Consider the following 19,222-nt stretch of genomic DNA (forward strand, 5'->3'; position numbering starts at 1 on the left):
TTTCCTTAGGTAGCATATGATTCCTATAGTTTCTAAATTTCAGAAATACCAAATGATCAATGATCAAATACCAAATGATCAATGATCAAATTAGTCATGATTTCAGAATGTTGTTACTTTTTGTGTGTGGGGGGTGTATGTGAATAAGTCAATTCAAATAGTGTTTAAGATAATTATTTTAGAAGAATCAATAGATTTGCTTAAAAACAAGACACCAGATTTCAGGAGGCAGTCAACTGCCAGCCTCCAAGCCCAAGCTGGGGATTAAACTTAGGGTCTCATTCATTGTAAGCACATGCTCTACCACTGAGCTACATCCCCAGTTCAATGACCATCACATAGCTTAGAAGTAAGATCTGGGAAACAAAACACATTACTTTATAGATTACCTACCATCTGACTTAGGAAAGTTTATTTGACTCTTTCCTCTTTTTCTTCATATGTATAAGGGAAAATGAGAATATCTGCTGCATAGGGTAATTCCAAAAATGAAGGGAGTTAAAATACATCATTAACATTCAATGTTTTAGCTATTTTGGTATAAAAAACGATGGGGAAGTTAGGTGTGGTGGCACATGCCTATAAACCCAGCGCTCAGGAGCTGAGGGAGGAGGGCCTCAGTCTGGGCTACACATGGAGTCAACCAAGGGAACATTCTTTACTCATTCTCCCTTCTACACATCTACCCATCTTAAGAGGCAGTATGTGCAATGTGAGGTGTATAAACCAGAGCCCAAAGGGACGAGGTTAATTCTTGCTTCCTCACGTACCACTTTGGGCAAGTTACTTAGTCCACTCACATTAGATTTTTCTCATCTGCAAATGGAGAGAATAATGTCACAAGTGTCATAAAGCTGATGTGAGGATTAAAGAAGGGTGTCTCAGTGTACGCTCCAGAAATGCACCCTATGATTTCCTGCAGTTGAAGTCTATAAATGATAAAGTGAATCTTGTATGATTTAGCATATTTTTGTCTACCTAAACCTGGAAAGAAACTAAAAATATATAGAAAAGTCAGGCAGATTTGTCAATTGTCTCCTAGGTATCAATAGCATGATGATGTCTTCACATCAGGTGTCTGGAGGAGTCTTGAGAAGGGCGAGGGTGACCAGCTGGCACCTACACTGACCACAGGGAGAGCCAACACACAGGGTGAAAGAGGAGGAAAGGGATTAAGGTGTAATTGTCAGGAATTAATATAAAGGTAATTGTTAGAAAAAAATCAAGCTGCCTTGGAATTTAAAAAGTGTAACAGGGGCTGAAGAGATGGCTCAGTGGTAAGAGCACCAGCTGCTCTTACAGAGGATCCGGGTTTGATTCTTAGAACCCACATGATAGCTAACAACTGTATGTAACTCCATTTCCAAGGGAATCCAGTGCCTTCTTCTGACCTCTATGGGCATTGCTTGACATGGGTGCACTTACACACATGCAGGCAATACATTTGTATACATAAAGTAAGAATAATAAATAAAATATTTTTTTAAAGTATGAGAGAGAGAGAGAGAGAGAGAGAGAGCCAGAAAATAAGGGGAAGGCTAAGTGGAGGGCTACATGGGAGTCAGAATGAAAAAAAAAAAAACCCCAAAACTTGTGAATATTTGATGTGGAACCTTAAGTATTTTTATGTTATTATCAGACAAAATTATACTTTTTAAGAAGCTGTCTCTGAGGCGAAGCTCATGGACTTAGTACAGGTGAAACGTCTCTACCTGGCAACTACTCGAGTCAGTGTAAACGTAGGGAAGTACATGCTCTTGTGAAATACTTACTGCAAAATAAACTGAAAGGGGGAAAGAACCCCCATTTTAATGGTTATTTTACTGGCAGTGACAATGGTGTTGGCATCTTGGAATTGCTGTTTTTACTGTGGGTAAAAGAAAAAGTAACTATTCCGGTGACTTTAAATGTCTTGATGAAGAGACACACAAAAATCGACAAGGGAAGGTCCAAAGAATGAAGTGCTGAATTTGTACTGGAACTATGCATATGAACTGCATTTTCTACTATGAACAATCAAAACAAAAGAAAAACAAAAATAACAACAACAAACTCAAAAATGAGAGAGGGAGAGAGAGCGTGAGAGCGAGGCCCTAACTGCTGTCCCTGAAAAGTCCTGGAAACAAACCTAAGGCCCTGACATTCAGACCAGGGCTTCCTAGGAAATGAAACGGCATTTGGAAAACTGGCCGACTCCTGGTCTAGCTTAGGATATACTAAGAAGTGAGCACACAGCTCAGAAAGCAAAGGCTAGAGACAGACACACGCTCAGGAGCCAACTGAATCATCTCCCCCAGTGGAACAGTCGCAGCACCAACTAGGAGAAGGACTGATGGGCTGAACAGGCAAGATGTGCTTAAAGCAATGAACTTAGAAGCTGCCGCTGCAGAATGTCAGATTTGCTTTGGAAACTGAAACAAAGGCAGGAATGAGCCCTCACTTCTCTTTTTCTATGTCATCCACACTGCACAGTATCAAGTTGTTGGAGGAGAGAAATTTTATTTATTTCTTTATTTTTATGAGTGTTTGGCCTGCATTTAAGTGCACCAGGAACTGGAGTTATGCATATGAACTGCTCACGGTTGTGAGTCGCCATGTGGGTGCTGGGAACTGAACCCAGGTCCTCTGCAAAAGCAGCCAGTGCTCTTAACCACTAAGCCATCTCTCCAGCCCTGAAATGTGAAAATTTTAACAGAAGTAATCCTATAGATGAACAAAACCAAAATGGCAGAATTAGCTCATCACCATTTTTCGACCCCTTGTCAGCAATGATCACCACGGCTAATGACACACACCACATGTTGTGCCAGAGACAGACGCAGACACAGCCACCTTGCCAAGCAGGGTGACAGAAAAGTGGGATCTGAAGGCAAGCAGCTCCCTACATCTGAATGCCAGTTACAAAAGCATTAGGGACAGGAGAGGATGTTGAATGACAACACAGGAAAAAATAAGCACTACCTTTCAGTCCTGGGGAGACTTTCAAGACAGCCACCCTGACTTCCCCTTTCTTTGTGATTCATGTGGAGTTCTATCAGGTTCTCACTCAACCCCCTTCCACACCCATCTCACCTACTCAGGTTCTATTTGACTTCTTCCACAAAAAAATTTCAAAGGAAACTGGCTATCATATGTCTGGAAGGAGAATTCACAAATGTAAGGGAATTTAAGAGACTATAAAGTGGGCCAGAGAGATGGCTTAGTGGTTAAGAGCACTGGCTACTCTTGCAGAGGACCTGGGTTCGATTCCTAGTACTCGCATGGTGGCTAACAACCATCCTTAACTCCAGTTCCAGGGGATCCAATGCCCTCTGTTCTAGTTTGCTTCTCCATTACTGTGACAAAACACTCTGACCAATACCAACTTGGGAGGAAAGGGTTTTTTCCCCCCACTTAAATCTCCCGGGTTCATCACTTAAGGGAGCACAAGGTGGAAACTCAGGGCAGGAACCTGTTGACAGGAGCTGAAGTACAGGCCATGGAGGAATGCTACTTACTGGCTTGCTCCCCTGACCCGGTGCTCAACCTGCCTTAGTATACAATATGGGAACACCTGCCCAGGGGTGGCACCACCTACAGTGGGATAGGCTCCCTCAACCAGGTGTGTCAGGCTGAACTAAAGCTATCCAGCACACCCTCTTCTGAACTCCTCAGGCATTGCATGGTACAGGTGCACTTACACATATGCAGGCAATACATTCATACACATAAAATAAAAACAAAATATTTAAAAAGGGGCTGGAGAGATGGCTCAGCAGTTAAGAGCACTGACTGCTCTTGCAGAGGACCTGGGTTCGAATCCCAGCACCCACATGGCAGCTACAAACCATCTTTAACTCCAGTTACAGGGGAATCCGAAGCTCTTTTCTGACCTCCGCAGCAATGAACGACATGGGTGCCCTCACATACATGTAGGCAATACACTCATACACATAAATTAAAAATAATAAAATATTTTCAAAAAATATTAAAAAAGAAGATAAAGCAATAAAATTGTCAAGGAATCACAAGAATCTACTCGATAAATGCATATTCATGCACAGTGATGAGTTATTATTTTTAAAATGAATGTGATGATGTTGTAGTTACTTTACTTTGTAAGAGGCTATTTCAAGTAAGCCAATCAGCCAGTGGCCAAATGGCAATGGGCAAATAGACAAATGGCCAACACATGAAAAGACATTCAACATCTTCAGCCACCAGAGAAACGCAAATTAAAACTGCATTGAGATTCCAGCTCACGCTACTTAGAATGGCCGTCAGGAAGAGACAAAGGCCGACAAATGCTGGTAAGGAGTAGGCAGCTAACACATTGCTTGTGGAAACAAATTAGTGCAGCCACTATGGAATCAGTATGGAGGATTCACAAAAAACTAAAAGTAGCTGGGCATGGTGGCACACAAGTCTTATCCAAGCAATCGGGAAGCAGAGGCAGGTGGATGTCTGAGATTGAAGGTAGCTGGTGCTCAGGAGACCCTGTCTCAAAAAAAGAAAAAAAATCCCTAAAAATAATCTCTCACAAGACTCAGCTATACCACATCTAGGTATGAGTACAAAGGAAGCCATACGGCAGATACATATATTCCTAAGTTTACGGCAACACTAGTCACAAAACCAAGTTACGGAATCAACCTAGGTGTCTAGCAATGGAGGAATGAATAAAGAAAATGTGGTACACACACACACACACACACACACACACACACACACACACACACACACATGAGCTTTATTTAGCCACAAAACGAATTGAATTACATCAACTGCAGCAAAATGGATGGAACTAGAAAGCACCACACAAAGCAAAAAGCCTCCAAAACATGGACAGCATGGCTTTCTCTCATGTGGAGCTTACATTTTAAACAAGGCCATGCAAGAGAGCAGGACGAGGTAGGGGGAGCAAGAGGGGGGGTACAATCAGCGCTCTTGATAGACATATACAAAACTGCCATAATGAAACTCCATGCAATAAAGGCATGCTAATAAAAAGAGGCTATTATCATTATTATTATTATTTTGAGAAACAGACTGGCATGTTCAACTTTAAATAACGGGACAGGTAGGGTTTGGGATTGGTGGGGGGATACAGAGGACAAGAACTTGTCCGCATGCTGACTTATCTAAGGCTGATACACTGAGTTAATGTTTTTCTCAGTATCTCTCTACATAATGAAATTTTCACAAAAAACACATGAAAACCTGTTTTTACCCTAACAAAACATGCGCCCGGGCATCTTTTGGTCATTAAGATGACCAGTGTGGGCTTCTTCCAGGCTCAGCGAAACAGACTCTTTGTAATTGTTTAAGGGACTAAATTAGAAATTCAATAAAGTCACCCAGGAAGCCTGCCTGGTCTTCTACTCTGGCACTGTAACCTCTGTAAAGAATTTACTGAAGTCTATCTGAGGTTTACTGTCCTTAGGAAGGTGACGCATAGCTTTCATTCCATGTTTCTAATTAGTCATTTAAGCATATGTTCAGCATTTAACTCTAAATGTTTGCCTTTTCCCTGAGCTCGAAGACAGCTGTCCAAGATTTGAATGCCAGGAAACATCTAAATATCAACATCTGCTGAATTATGTTAATTTAGTGTAATATAATTGGACATGAGTTGGAATTGATCAGAAGTATATGAAATAAACAAAGGTAGATTTCCATTTATATCCTTGTATATGCAAAGTCACCAAATAACAAAAAAAAATGTTTATTCCTAAAGAGAAAGGGTAAAAGGAAAAAAAAGAAAGTACTGAATATAGAGAATTTTATTTTATTTGTAAACTTCTAGCTGTGTGGGGTAGTTTCACTCTATTATTAAATTTACATTGATCTCATAATGGAAAGGAAATGAAAATGTCTATGATGATTGCTAAGTACTTAATATTGAACTTTTTGTATATTATTGAATAAAACAATTAATTACAGGTATGGGCACTGACATTTTAGACTGAAAGATCATTTCTGTTCTGTGATTTTTAAGTATTCAAGAGTTGATGGGATTTAAGTTTCACACATCCAACAGGGTATTTAAAAATTACAAGTATTTTGGATGTGGCAGAATCTGCCATAGAGCTTGAGGCGGGAACACGATGGGACAGGATTGTCCACACTTGTTACACCAGCTCACGTGCAGATTTTTGCAGTTATTTATGTTTATCATGGAGGCTGAAGACACAAGCTACCCAGTAGTGGCTGTGGCTTAATGCTTTACAGATTTAAAATACAAATTTTCCAAGTGACTTTCTGATGAATGAATTAGGACCTTTTGCTTGTTTGGCAAATCCACACATTGTATCAACACATTCTGAAACACACTGGTAATGAAGTTACAAGCCAGGCTCCAGGAATGACACAAGCTGATGTGATACAGCTCTGCAGGTGCATCTTAATCATTTCCTAGGGGACCCATCTCTGGGAGTTAAAGGTTAGATCTGTGTCCATGCCCACTTAATCACTGGGCCAATTTGGAGAGTGCCAACTGTGAAACAGACACCTGTCCTTAAGGAAATGGACTTCAGACCATACATTTATTTCAGCTCAGGGTTGATGGAACAGCTCACACATGCTAACTATCTTTCGTCATTAATGACCATGGCCACATCCAACTACCATCCTTGGGGACAGAGCCTGTGAGCACATCGAGGCATTTGAAAACATCTAGTTCGTCTGCCAGAAAATGAGGGTAATAGAGTAATCAGAGCTGCAGGAAGGAAGAGTTTGTTTTGGGGATTTTATTTACCACACAATGGATAAAATAACCTATTTCCAAATGGTACACTCGCCTCCTCCGTGCGTTGCTGATATGAAACTGAAAAGCAGCAGCTCACAATCCAAACTGGCTGGGAAAAAATTTATTTGGAATAATCATAACTTAAAATAACCCTCTACAGCCATTCATTTAAAATCTTGGCAAGGAAGGTTGGAGTTTCAGAATGCCAAAAGGACAGGAACCAGGAGGACTGGCAATCTGAGCATAGTGTGATTTTACAAAATACAATAATTTGGAGTATAGTGGAGAAGGGATAAATTAGATCCCTTAAAAGCCATTTTATGCCATGTATGTGGGCTGCTTCCAATATTATGCTCTAATGATCTCTAGACCTAGAAATTATTCAAACACTCTTTTTAATTAGGACACATATATAATTAAATGTATTCCAATTAAACAAATATGGAATGCATACATTCTAATTAAAGTGAATATGTGAATATTTTCTATTAGTGAATCCATGCATACATTAGAATAGCTGGAAACCATTTAAAAGAAGCTTTTCCATCTGAAGGGCTGAGTAGACCTATTTACAAAATAAAATCTTACCCTAGTTTTACATTTGGAAAGAAAAAAAATCACGAAGTATTAAAACATTTTTATTTTATTAATTTATTTAGACATAGGGTCTCATTATGTAGGCCAGGCTGACCTTGCACTCACAGACATTGGTCTGCCTCTGCCTCCCAAATGCTGGGATTAAAAATATGCATCACTACGTCTAGCTCATGTATTAGAACATTTTTATGGTTAATATTTAAAGGCAGTTCCAAATCATTATTTTGACACACAAAATATAAAATGTTAACTAACAACCTATTTTTTTTTTAAATACTGTGTTGGATTTTTATAGTTCTAATATGGCATGGAGAGGTTTTTTTTTTTTTTTTTAATGCTGAGCACCCTCAGACAGAACAGGTACCATCTCATTTTACAGAATTAAAGAACCATTTACTTTTGTTGATATGTCTAACTCTGTTGAAACATTTCTGTGAAAAACAACATTAAAGCAGCAAGTCATGTCATTATGCAGACTACAATGAACAGCTACCCTCTTCCAATTTATTAACAGCTGCTCAGAAATGTAGTAATTAATAGTTTCATTTATTTTTGGCAAACCTGCAAGATGACAAACAGTTTTGTATCTATTGCAAATTAGGGTCTCCTCTGCAAACGACAAATGACAGCACGGGGAAGATGGGCAAACTGAATCCCTGCGCGTCTTCAGATCTTTAGAAGATCCAATAAAGACCCAATAGAGAGCAGCTGTAACCGTCACATCTGTGACAGAGCAGCCACACAGTTGCCATATGGAGATGGGTGCGCTCTGCTCTGATGCGCGAGCAAGGCCATCCTTCTTGATGGAAGAAAGACGGGAATATCTCTCTCTCTCTCTCTCTCTCTCTCTCTCTCTTCCATCTCTGTAGATTTGTACAAAAATGGAATATGATTGGATCTACTGTTTCTCAGATTAAATCTATTGTCTTTTTCTTTTATTTTAAGAGACTGTAAAAAATCTTCTACTTAGGCAAGGTAATGGGGGAAAAAAGTTCACTTTTCCTTATTATTTGTAGACAACCTAAAGAACTACGGCACACATTAACCAAGCGTTAGCAAATCATGTGACATGAACTAGATGAAAAACACACTTTCAGGAATTAAGTAAAAAGCAAGCTAGCAAGTCTACATTTCTAAAAGGTGTTATGAAAATTAACAGAATTTAATAATATCGACAATAAATATTTTTACTTGATGTTAGATATGTCAGAGTACTGAAGACTTTGTCTAGGTGCTTCTTATGACTAAAATGACAAAAACCAAACTTTCTAAGAGTCTACTAAAGAAGCAGGAAACCCCCCCACCCGCACCATCCCAAAGGTGCCAAAGCGGAAAGGAAATCTGACATCAAACATGGAGGCAAGGAAAAAATCCAGAATCCCATCATTTAAGATGCAGCGCACAAGACAGCTCCAAGGACACAGCAGGAATGTCCTATGGAGATGACTGATGCCACCTCAGAAATGATGGTTCACGCCTGCAATCTCAGCACTTGGGAGGCTGAGGCAGGAGGATCCCTGTGTGTCTGAGGCCAACCAATACTCTGTGGTGAGTTCCAGGCCACACAGAAAGAAAATAGGTAAGAAATTGAAGTTATAAAAATGGGGTCTGCTTGAAGGGAATTTTGAAATAGCGCCTCTTTCATCTTGTTAGATAGAGCACTGCCTCATGTCAGAAAAGAGACAGTTCCAATTCTGCTATACTCACTAATGTGAAGAGCCCAGATGAAATGGAGGAGAGAGAGAGAGAGAGAGAGAGAGAGAGAGAGAGAGAGAGAGAGAGAACCACAATGAGTGAGCCAGAAACTAGTATTAATCTTTAATAGCTGCTAAACCCAGAAATGTACTGCAGTGTACTATAGCTTGTGGCACTGGTAAACACACCCTTAGAACTCTTCTACCAAGGTTCTGTGAGACCCCCGCCCCCGCCCCACCTGGCACCCAGGAGTCCTGTTGGAGCTGTTCAGAGCTCCGGAAGGGAATGCCCACCTTAAGAGTGTGCAACAGTCACATATTTCAGCATCTCAGCCTTGTCTATGAAGCAGACCACCTGTGAATTTATGCTTTCTTACTTGCTTAGGATATTCTGGAGTAAATGGTCCTATGATGTACTGACTTGCTGCACGGCAGCTCTCCTCTCTAACCTTTATGTTTTTCCATAAGTTGAAAAAGGCAAGTGCAGTCACTCATCCAAAAGGGTTAAGAAAAGTCAAGATAATATTAAAATACTAAGAAAGAAAATGGATTTCAGGAGAGGCACATAGACTAATACATAAGAAGAGGAAGGTGAAGAGTTTTCGTGTTACATTTAATAAAACTTAGAGCAACATTTAAAGTTGAATCTTTCCTTATGTTTATTTCACCTTTGCACACTGCCCTGTGCCTAACACAGCCAACGGCTTTAGAGAGATAAGAAATGCATTCCATCACGTCTCAAGACAAAGAGGGTGGCGAGAAGAACGTTCAAGGTGAGAAGAGGGAAACGAAAAGTATAAAAGAAAGTTTCAAAAATCATTTAAAGATCTGGGTTAGAAAACTGAGAAAACTGCCCAGAAATAGTCTAGGAAGACAATGTATGCTTGTATGCATATGTTATACAGGTGTATGTATAAGACAATGATATGTGTGCAATATATACACATACACATACAAATGTTCCTTGACTTAGGAGAGTGTATTTAAATATTCTAAGCTGGGAATGCACTGAACACAGGAAAGCTACCTAGTGTCACACTGAACAGTGCACTGCACAGCAGTTGTTTGCCCCATGGTCCTGCAGTCGATCCAGGCTGTGGCTGTGGACCACTGCTGCTACCTGATGGTATGAGAAAGTAATCATACTGCAGATCATCAACCTGGGAAAAGATCAAAATTCAAAGAACAGTGTCTACAGAATACAAAACACTTACGCCATCGTAAAGTTGAAAAGTCATGACCACCATGACTCAGGGAGTCAAGGACCCTCTCTCTCCATGGAAAGGCAGATAGGGATGGATTAATTGTAGGAATTAAGATTGGATTCATTTTTTCAATTTAGTAATTACTTCTGATACTTTACCAAGGCATACTTAATACATTCTCATTAAGGATCAGCATCTCCTCTAACCTGTGAGATCTATGTCCTAAACCATTGGGGGATCGCAGCTTGGATTTTCAGCCACAATCACGGGGATGTTTGCTCTTCATGGCAACTTGCCTGGATTTATAATTGCTCTGGAGACAACCTCTGGTCACATCTGTGAGGGGGTTTCAGAGACGTTTAAATGGGCAGCACCACCCCCAGTTTAGGCTCCTAGACTGAATAAAGAGGAGCGAGTGAGCAGTGATGAATAGTCACCCTCTGTGCTTCCTGGCTGAGGACACAACACGGCCAGCTATGCTACGTTCTGCTGCTGGGCCTCCCCTGCTGTAATGGACTGTGCACTCAAACTGTGATCCAAAACAAACCCTTCCTTCATAAGCTGCTTTTGTCACAGCAACAGGTAGCTGATAAAACTGCCAATACCAGTACCTTAATGTATCACAGACCATCATTTTATACTGTCTTTTAAAATGTCCAATAAACTGTATCTTGTAATGATTACCATTTCCCAATCTTCTTTATGTGTGTGCACAAGTGAACGTGTGTATGAGTATGTACAGTAAATGTGTATGGTGTACGCACAGGTACGGGATGTCAGGGCTCCTGCTCTGCACCCTCCATCTTATGCCCTTGACACAGGGTCTCTCACTGAACCTGGAACTTGACTGACTGTCATCAAGTCCCAGCGATCCCCGACACTGGGGGAGGGGGGTCACAGGAATTCCCATGGCCAACCCCAGCTTTTGACACAGTTCTGGGGATTCAAACTCATGTTTTCACGCTGCACAGCACATGCTATCACCCACTGAGTCATTTCCCTCGCCATCTTTTAGTTTTTAATTAGCACAAAATTATGTGTATTTATATGATTATACATGCAGTGTCTGCTTATATAAACATCTTTATCAATTAATTGGCTCAGTATTTATTCTTCCAAAGATTATTCTCTTGAAATGCATTGTTTAAAAATTCCCCTATTTTGAGGTCTCATAGGAGGCCACTCTCCAGGTACATAGTGCTAGGTTGACAGCACTGCTCTGCACCCTGAAGTGTGTGCACTGTCTCCTGTGCTCCATCCTCTGCAGGTGAGGTTTGGTTTTGCTGTACTACAGCGCCCTGCTTTGTGTGGATGTTTTAGCTATTGCACCCGGTAGTCACTGTGCTTCTGTGTCTGTATCCACAGGCGCATCATCCCCACCAGCTCTGGAAATCTTGAAACAAGAACTCAAATACCAGGATTCCTTCAGTCTCTCTAGGTTCTCCTTCAAGGACTCAGATTACATGCTGCTGCTAAAAGTCCTTGGGGGTGGGGAAGGGGGACACCCATCCACACCCCTCCTCCCTTGGTCCCAATGATAAACGGTGGTATGATTTCAACAAACTTCTGTCTGGGAAACCAGGGAGTTTATTGGGCTTAGAGAGCAGTGGGTGAAGGTTTATTTACAGGAGTGTAGGGTAGGTGCCCCCACCTAAGGCCACACACCCAAGCATGGCTCATGGCTCCCCATAGTTGCCTTCCCCAGCCCTATATACTCCAGCCCCAGCCCTAAGTCACGGGCAATTAGGTCCTAATTGTTCAACATGACTGGGAGGTGTGATTGGACTCACAGGCCCTGAGGGTCCAGTAACTCTCCTTTCCCCTTCCTTTCTGGGGGTGGGATGGGGGGGGTTGTGAATAGTCAACAAGTCCAACTGTGATGGTCTTAGGTAAGCAGGCTGAGATGAGCTCAGGATAGTGGCTACAGTCTGTCAGCATTCCTGTACATGCATTGTGGAACTCTCTTGACCACACATGCATTTCTCCACCTTTAAATTTCATGACACATTCTGCCTGCCATCTCTCTTGAGTGCTATGTTAAATTTCACTATCTCTTTAGCCATCATACCTCTCATTTTTAATAATTATATATTTTTTCCACTCTAATTTGAGCAGTATTTTATTACTACTAAGATTTCACAAGTAGTTGTTTCATCAATTATAGTTTTAGGGCCTGGAATCTTCAGGGTAAATTCAGCAGCCATCTGAGTGCATGCTCAGCAAGCCAGCAAGCTTAGGCTGTCTACCCTAGGCAGGCTGCGCAGGACTTGTGGTGGCACCTGCCTGTTCCTGATAGTTCTTTGGGTGGGATCACTGGCGCTTCATGGCCCTTGCTTGTCTGGCAATGCTTAGCTCAGAGGCTAGCACACCAGGTGAGGCACTAGCTGCAGTGGAGCTTGGAGACTCTTCTTGTTGAGAGGGAAATGAGCAGAAGCCTCAGGGAAATAGTTCTCATCAATATTTAGGCAAGAAAGACAGAGCCATTCATTTCCATCTACATAAAAATTAGATCTTCAGAAAAAAAAGATGCAAAATATGAAAGAACATTGTCAAAAGCAAACCACAGAAAATTATTTGCATTAGGAAAATTTTAAAAAAAGACTTAGCAACTTAAGACAAAAACGACCCTGAAAGCACGTTTTAAAAAGAGACCATTTCCTTCCAATTTGTGCACTTTCGTGCTACTGAATACATGCACTGCGTAGGCCCTCATAAGGTCTCAGTGCCACTTAAACTTGGGGGTAAAGACGAATTCCACTTTCTTAACACTACAAAATTACAATGAAAAGTATAATTATAGATCTAAAATTCATGACTTATAGACAGGACTTTTTTTTTTTTTACTTAAATTGATCCTTAAACAATACAAACAAAATAATGTCTTCATATACATTACTGGTGATCCAAAAATGGATTATGATAAATAATATGAAAAAAATATTTAAAACCAGCTTTTTAGAAGCAAAGGCAACCCAAACCACAACTCACCACATTTCACGTTAGTATTGGGGAAAAGGTGCATAGTTTCATGGTGAGATTAGGGATGCTGGGCAGCTCACCTGCTGGCTGTTTTCATGGAACAGCTCTTCTTGGGTCCTCTTTCGGCTAGGTTATCCCTCAGAAGCTGATGCCACACGAAGCGTTAGGACAAAGGTGTAGAAACAAAAAACATTTTCATTATATTATTTTGCAACGAGGGAAAAATACTCTTTCTTTGAAGGGAAGCTAATTTGCTTGGTTGCATGACTTCCTGCCTGCCATGTTTGCTAGGGAGGGAGGCCATTGTCTCCTGAAAACACGTCATTCGGAGGTGGCAATGAGGTGGTCACCTGCCCTGTCCAGCTACAGTGACCACCCTCCCAGAGAGCTGACACGGGGCTGAGACCAGTGCTGGGAGGCCCTGCTTGGCTGGCTGCAGTATTATCGCCCTCCCTTGTCAAAGGCCTTGGCTGCTGTGCCCAGTTGTGGTTTTGAGACTGATGAGAAGGAGCTGACATTATTTTCTCTACCAAAGTAAAAAAACACACTGAAAGCATGCGTCTTAAAGAAATCATTGGCTTAGGAATATATAAGATATGTGCGTTTGACAACTTCATCAAAATATCTCTAACCATCCATGTCCTGTCACATTTGCTTTACAATAATTAACTGGAAAGAAAAAAAGTCAATATTCTTCACTATATGTTCACTCAAAATGTAACTTAATCTTCTATATCCAGATATATGATTACATGCAAGACTGAGCTGAAAAAAAGATGTACAGCATATCAGAACTCAAGCCTAGCAGAAAAACAAGTTTTTGTAAGTACTAAGGAAAGATATACTTGGGTTCTGATCCCAGAGGTGCCAGTGAACCCTCAGATCACTCACTTTCAATAAGAACATCATCACATACATGAAACTTTGGGCGAAGCACTTCCCCTTCTAAGCCCTAGTTTCTGCCTGTTAAGACAGAGATAACAGCAATACTGACCTGCAAGGGTGAACCAGGGAAATTCTTAGCAATGTGAGCCTGCTGCACAGGAGCTGCTGAGAATGTGGCCTGAGCTATAGTGATGGTTAGAGTTGATGAGCTTGGTGCTCAGTACACATTGTTTGACTGGTGCCAGTAACTTCTGACGAAAGGTTACTGTTCTGAACTGTTTGATGACACCACTGAGAATAGATGACCAAGTTACTTGGCCATTTTCTGTATGGAACAGACCTCAGAGAAGCCACCAGCACTCAGGATGCTGTAACTACTTAAGTTTGTGTATCTTAAACTTCTCTTACATGTATCTACTTACTTCCACCCCACCCATAGTCACCATCCTTGTCCAGACCATCTTGTCTTCTCGCTGGCTGTGGCCTCTTCAAAGCCTCCCTGTCCCCCGTCCCACTTGTATCCAATCCATTCTTAACTCCAGTCAGTATGAGCATTATAAAATTAATCTGATTTTATTATTCTTGAAATAAAATAGAAAATCATGTACTGGTCTTTCATGGTCCTTAATAATTTGATTACGTCTCTAAATGAATACTTTGCTACACTTCCTCCTACCTCCCAACCTCCCTACTTCTACGTACCCTAGGTATACTGAATATTTTACTGCGGTATGTAGCCATGCCCTCACACACAGTGGCTCTTTGCTTCGGTTTTTTCCTTTGTCTGCATCTCCAGGGCTCAGCACTGTCTGGGAACATTTTTGTACTCAATAAATATTCGTTGAATGAATGAATGAATGAATGAATGAATGGAGTCAATGAAGCAAGGAGTGAGTCTTGGTATCTGATATACAGCTGAAGCCTTATCATTATCGCTACTTACAGAAAATAGCAACCATTTATCCTAAGTCCATAATCTGAAAGTGTTTCAATAGAGAAACACTTCGTACCATGAACACTAAATTGCTTCTGAGAATAAAAAAAACTAATTGCATTGGCATTTCTCAGTCTAATGCCTCCATATATACATGTACAAAGCAACATTTGTGACACAGAGAGCTTGAAATAAGACAACGAAATCTCTTACTGTATCTTAAAGCCATGGTGGTTAATAAACTTATTTAAGATGAAAGTTAATTGAGCTCTTTTCCTGAGGTTTGTGCTAAAACAGTTCAAAGACCTACAAAATTATAAAAATATTACAAATACAAAGTAGTAAGAAAAAAATTCTATAGCTTAGATTTGAAAATGTAACTATGGTGACCAGGTAAACATGAGGCTGTACCTACTGGGCCTGGGGAATTGTAAGCCCACCACCTGAATGAGGACAAACAAGACTCTGAACTTACTTCTGCCTCTTCCCAGTAGATCCATATAAGAATGTGTTCTCAGCTCACATTTGCAGTTGTGATACTTATTGTATAAAAAACAAATATTGTAATAATGCAATGTATGCGCGTAAAAAAGTGATTGTACACTACCTCCGTTTACCAGTAAAATTGAGAATCGGAGAGTGCCTCTGCACTTCTGAAATGAAGCTTAGAATGAAACAGATTCAGACCTCTGGGTCAGGACACTCACAGGTTGAAGTATGAGCCTGGATCTTTGCAGAACACTGAACGTGCTGTTTCTGAGAAAGGCACTAGGTGAAGAACTCAGGGCAGAGCCACAGACACCACAAGAGCAGCTCATCCACCTGGTGGCCCAGCTCTCAGTGTGATTTTTCTGCTTTCCTGGACTCCCATTCGTGTCACAAGTGAGGCTATTTTTAGGGTTCTGACTTCAATAATGTCATTTTTGATTAAAAACAACTTTGGGATATGGTGCGAAGTGCTTCTTACCTTCCAACTTTCAGATTGCTGGACTTAGGCCAAGTGGAGATACAATTCCCTTATTAGTCACCTGCAGATGCATATTAGAAAATGACTCTCATGAGAATAATATTAATGTCCATAAATGTGAACCATGGCACACAACTTTGAGAACTGATGGATTTTACTAGGAAGACTATGTGTCCTTGTGGAGAATGGCTTTGATTGCTATAGAACAGGAATGAAGAATTTCTATGGATATTCAGGAATGAAGAATTTCTATGGATATTCATGATGTTTCCACATAATTATTTAGTCTCAAATCCCTAACACAAAAGGAAGATGCACAGCGCATCTTATCCTTGACCCATGTTCCTCTTTACTACTGACAGAGACAAAGCAGGCCAGGTCAGGAGCGTCTGCAGGCAGATCCCTTCTGAGTGGCCCCTTGAAACTGTTTCAAGTCTCTGTACACTTAGCCTTTAGAGCTTTCAACATGAAAGGGAATGGGACAACAGCAAAACTATATCAATGACTCACTAAGACACTTGTAAATGTAGTCAACATGTCAAGTCATAAAATGTTCAAGGAGGCAAAGCCTCAGAATTTAAACACACAAACACACACACACTACACACCACACATACACACACACACACCACAAATAGAGATGTACACATACATATGCAGACACACAGGCAAATAAATAGATGTGCACATATACAGAGATACAGTCACAAACATTAACACAAAGACCCACACATATATGCACACAGAGATGGACACACACACAACACAAATACAGATGTGCACAGACATGCAGACACATGAACAGATGTGCACACATACAGAGATATAGTTGCACACTCATAAACACACAGATAATCACACAGGGTGAACACACATGCATGCGTGCGCACACACACACACACACACACACACACACACACCCCACACACACAGATGCTTCATGGAATCTCCTTTCTCCTTCCCCCGACCTGACTACATTTTTCTTTTGTGGTCTGTAGAGCTCCCTGTTTACTCAAACAGCTGTTTACATAATTACCACTGCCCTGCCAGATCATGAGCAAGTACCTGATAGGTAACGGGTGACAGATAAGTCATCTCATCAGCATGTAGCAGGTAGAACCACAGCAAAGGGTTCAAGCAGAAATTGGATAAAGCTACATGGAACAGAAAGAAGCACTGGGAGATGGGGGAAGAAGTGAGGGTGGATTCTGAAGGAAGTGTGGTTAATATGGTCATTACTTTATGGTGCTACTTTGTTATAAGACAAAAGGTGATCATGTGTGGTAAGTCATTCATTCAACAATTCGGGGGGGGGGTTCTACAATACTTCATGGTTTTGCATTTCATTACTTGGACCTAGGGTTAGCCAACTGCTTATACAGTTAGGTCTAAGCTGATGATCCTTTACAATGTAAACACTGTGTACGTATGTCCATCAATGCCCACCACACAGATTTCCACACCTGTGAATTCATCTGCTTTCTAAAAAGTTATTTTAACACCCAAATCCATACTTTCAGTGCCTTTGCGGTAATTCTCAAACATGCAGAGTGGTAAACTTCAGTCTCCTAAGTGAATGGCCAATCCTGGCTCAGCCCACTCAGGTGACATTCTCTCATTCAGCTCTCACACCATGAACAAGTTGGTTTTGCATGTGTGTTCTTCTGAATTCTTTTCTTGGTACTTTTACAATTTTGTGTTTTGTGGCTGATTTCCCTGTTTAAACTGACCCTCAAGCGGTGTTGAAAATGTATGTGGTATGTTGCTCAACTCAAGAGGGCTGGTCTAGGCTTACAGAGAAAATACATGTGTGTTAGATAGCCTTATTCAGGCATGGATTATAGTGCTATTGGTCATGAGCTTAATGCTGATCAACTGATGGTCTACATACTGAATGTATCTTGAAACAGAATCATAGATAAAACAAGGCCACAAACTGACTGGCTGATGAATATTTTTGGACCAAAAGAAGCTTCAGGAAGCTAATGTTATATTTCCTCTAAAAACATTGGCTCATTATTCACTAATTTAGTGTTTGAGTCGTCTTACAGAATATAGCTACCACAAGTAAAAAGAACTAACCCTCTTTACTAATTAACAACCTATCCAGTCAAGACAAAAATTGGAAATGGCATACCAAAGTTTAAGCAAAGGGTTAAACTAAAACTCAAAGGATTATAAAAGTTAATGAAAAGAATTGGTCAACTTCCTTCTTTGTAAGTTATCAGCGGTTAATCCTTTGTCCTGGTTCTAAAGATTCAAACCCAGAGCCTTGCACCATGTTAGGCAAGTGCTCACCACTGAGCCGTAGCCCCACTGGACTCTCATGCATTTTAAAATGTGCTTTGTTATGACCACATGACTGAAAAATAACACCATTCAAAGGGAACAAAAAAATCCTCATAAGAATTCAAATGCTGAAATGTGTTTTAAGACTTATCACAGACCTAACTTCTTACTTATCTTTGCACACTTCAGAGAGAGAACTAATACATTCAATAGACAAGGTAGAATATTTACTTCATATACAAAGACAAAGTAGTGAATGTCAAGTTCTTGCTAATCCAATTAAAACACTGTGCTAGCATGTACATCAAAAAGAGATCTTAAAAAACCTCAGCACTGACTTGTAAGGAACAGCTGCCACCTCCTCAGTGCAAAGGGGGAGGGGGGCATCTGAGAGGAGACAACAGGGGCAGGGGATGTTCTAGATCAGCTTCAGTCATCACCTGGGAAAAAAGAACCTTAGCTGAGGAACTTCTTCCATCAGATTGGCCTGTAGTCATTTCTGTAAGGCATGTCTCAACTGCTGAATGATGTAGAAAGGCCCAGCTCACTGTGGGCAGAGCCATCCTGGGCAGGTGGGCCTGGGCTGAGCAGGAGAAGCAGCTGAGCAAGCCAAGGGAGCAAGCCAGCATTCCTCCAGGGTCTCTGCTTCAGCTCCAGCCTTCAGGTTCCTGCCTTGAGTTCCTTCCCCTGCCTCTCTTGATAATTGACTGTGAGCTGTAAGCCAAATAAACCCTTTCATCACTAAGTTGCTCCTGGCCATGGTGTTTATCTTTATCACAGCAATAGAGAACCCAAACTAGGACAAGGGTTGAATATTACCAAAGTGTATTATATAAAATTCTCAAAAAAAAAAATAAAGGTCTTTTTAAAATGATACTTTTCCTGGGTGTGGTGGCGCATGCCTTTAATCCCAGCACTCAGGAGGCAGAGGCAGGCGGATCTCTG

The 19,222-nt window shown here is 40.9% G+C and overlaps 1 protein-coding gene across 9 annotated transcripts in view; it reads right to left on the reverse strand.

Moving 5' to 3' along the window:
* The window catches only part of Gpatch2 (G-patch domain containing 2), a 170,184-nt gene that overhangs the window by 24,563 nt on the left and 126,399 nt on the right, over window positions 1-19,222 (reverse strand). For 5 of the 9 annotated variants that reach the window (XR_003849808.1, XM_029564371.1, XM_008834814.3 and 2 more), the window contains exon 8: window positions 13,283-13,347. The exons of 2 other annotated variants lie outside the window; for them this stretch is intronic. Coding sequence is in view for 4 of the 7 variants with exons in the window: in XM_029564371.1 (XP_029420231.1) it covers window positions 13,283-13,347 (65 nt within the window). In the remaining 3 variants the exon portion in view is untranslated. Of the gene's footprint in view, window positions 1-13,282; window positions 13,348-15,988; window positions 16,050-19,222 lie in introns of those variants that run through there. 2 more of the 9 variants (XR_003849807.1, XR_003849809.1) reach the window with 1 other exon arrangement.

Source organism: Nannospalax galili, unplaced genomic scaffold (assembly GCF_000622305.1).
Source record: "Nannospalax galili isolate Female #2095 unplaced genomic scaffold, S.galili_v1.0 scaffold657, whole genome shotgun sequence".
NCBI classification, from domain to species: Eukaryota; Metazoa; Chordata; class Mammalia; order Rodentia; family Spalacidae; genus Nannospalax; species Nannospalax galili.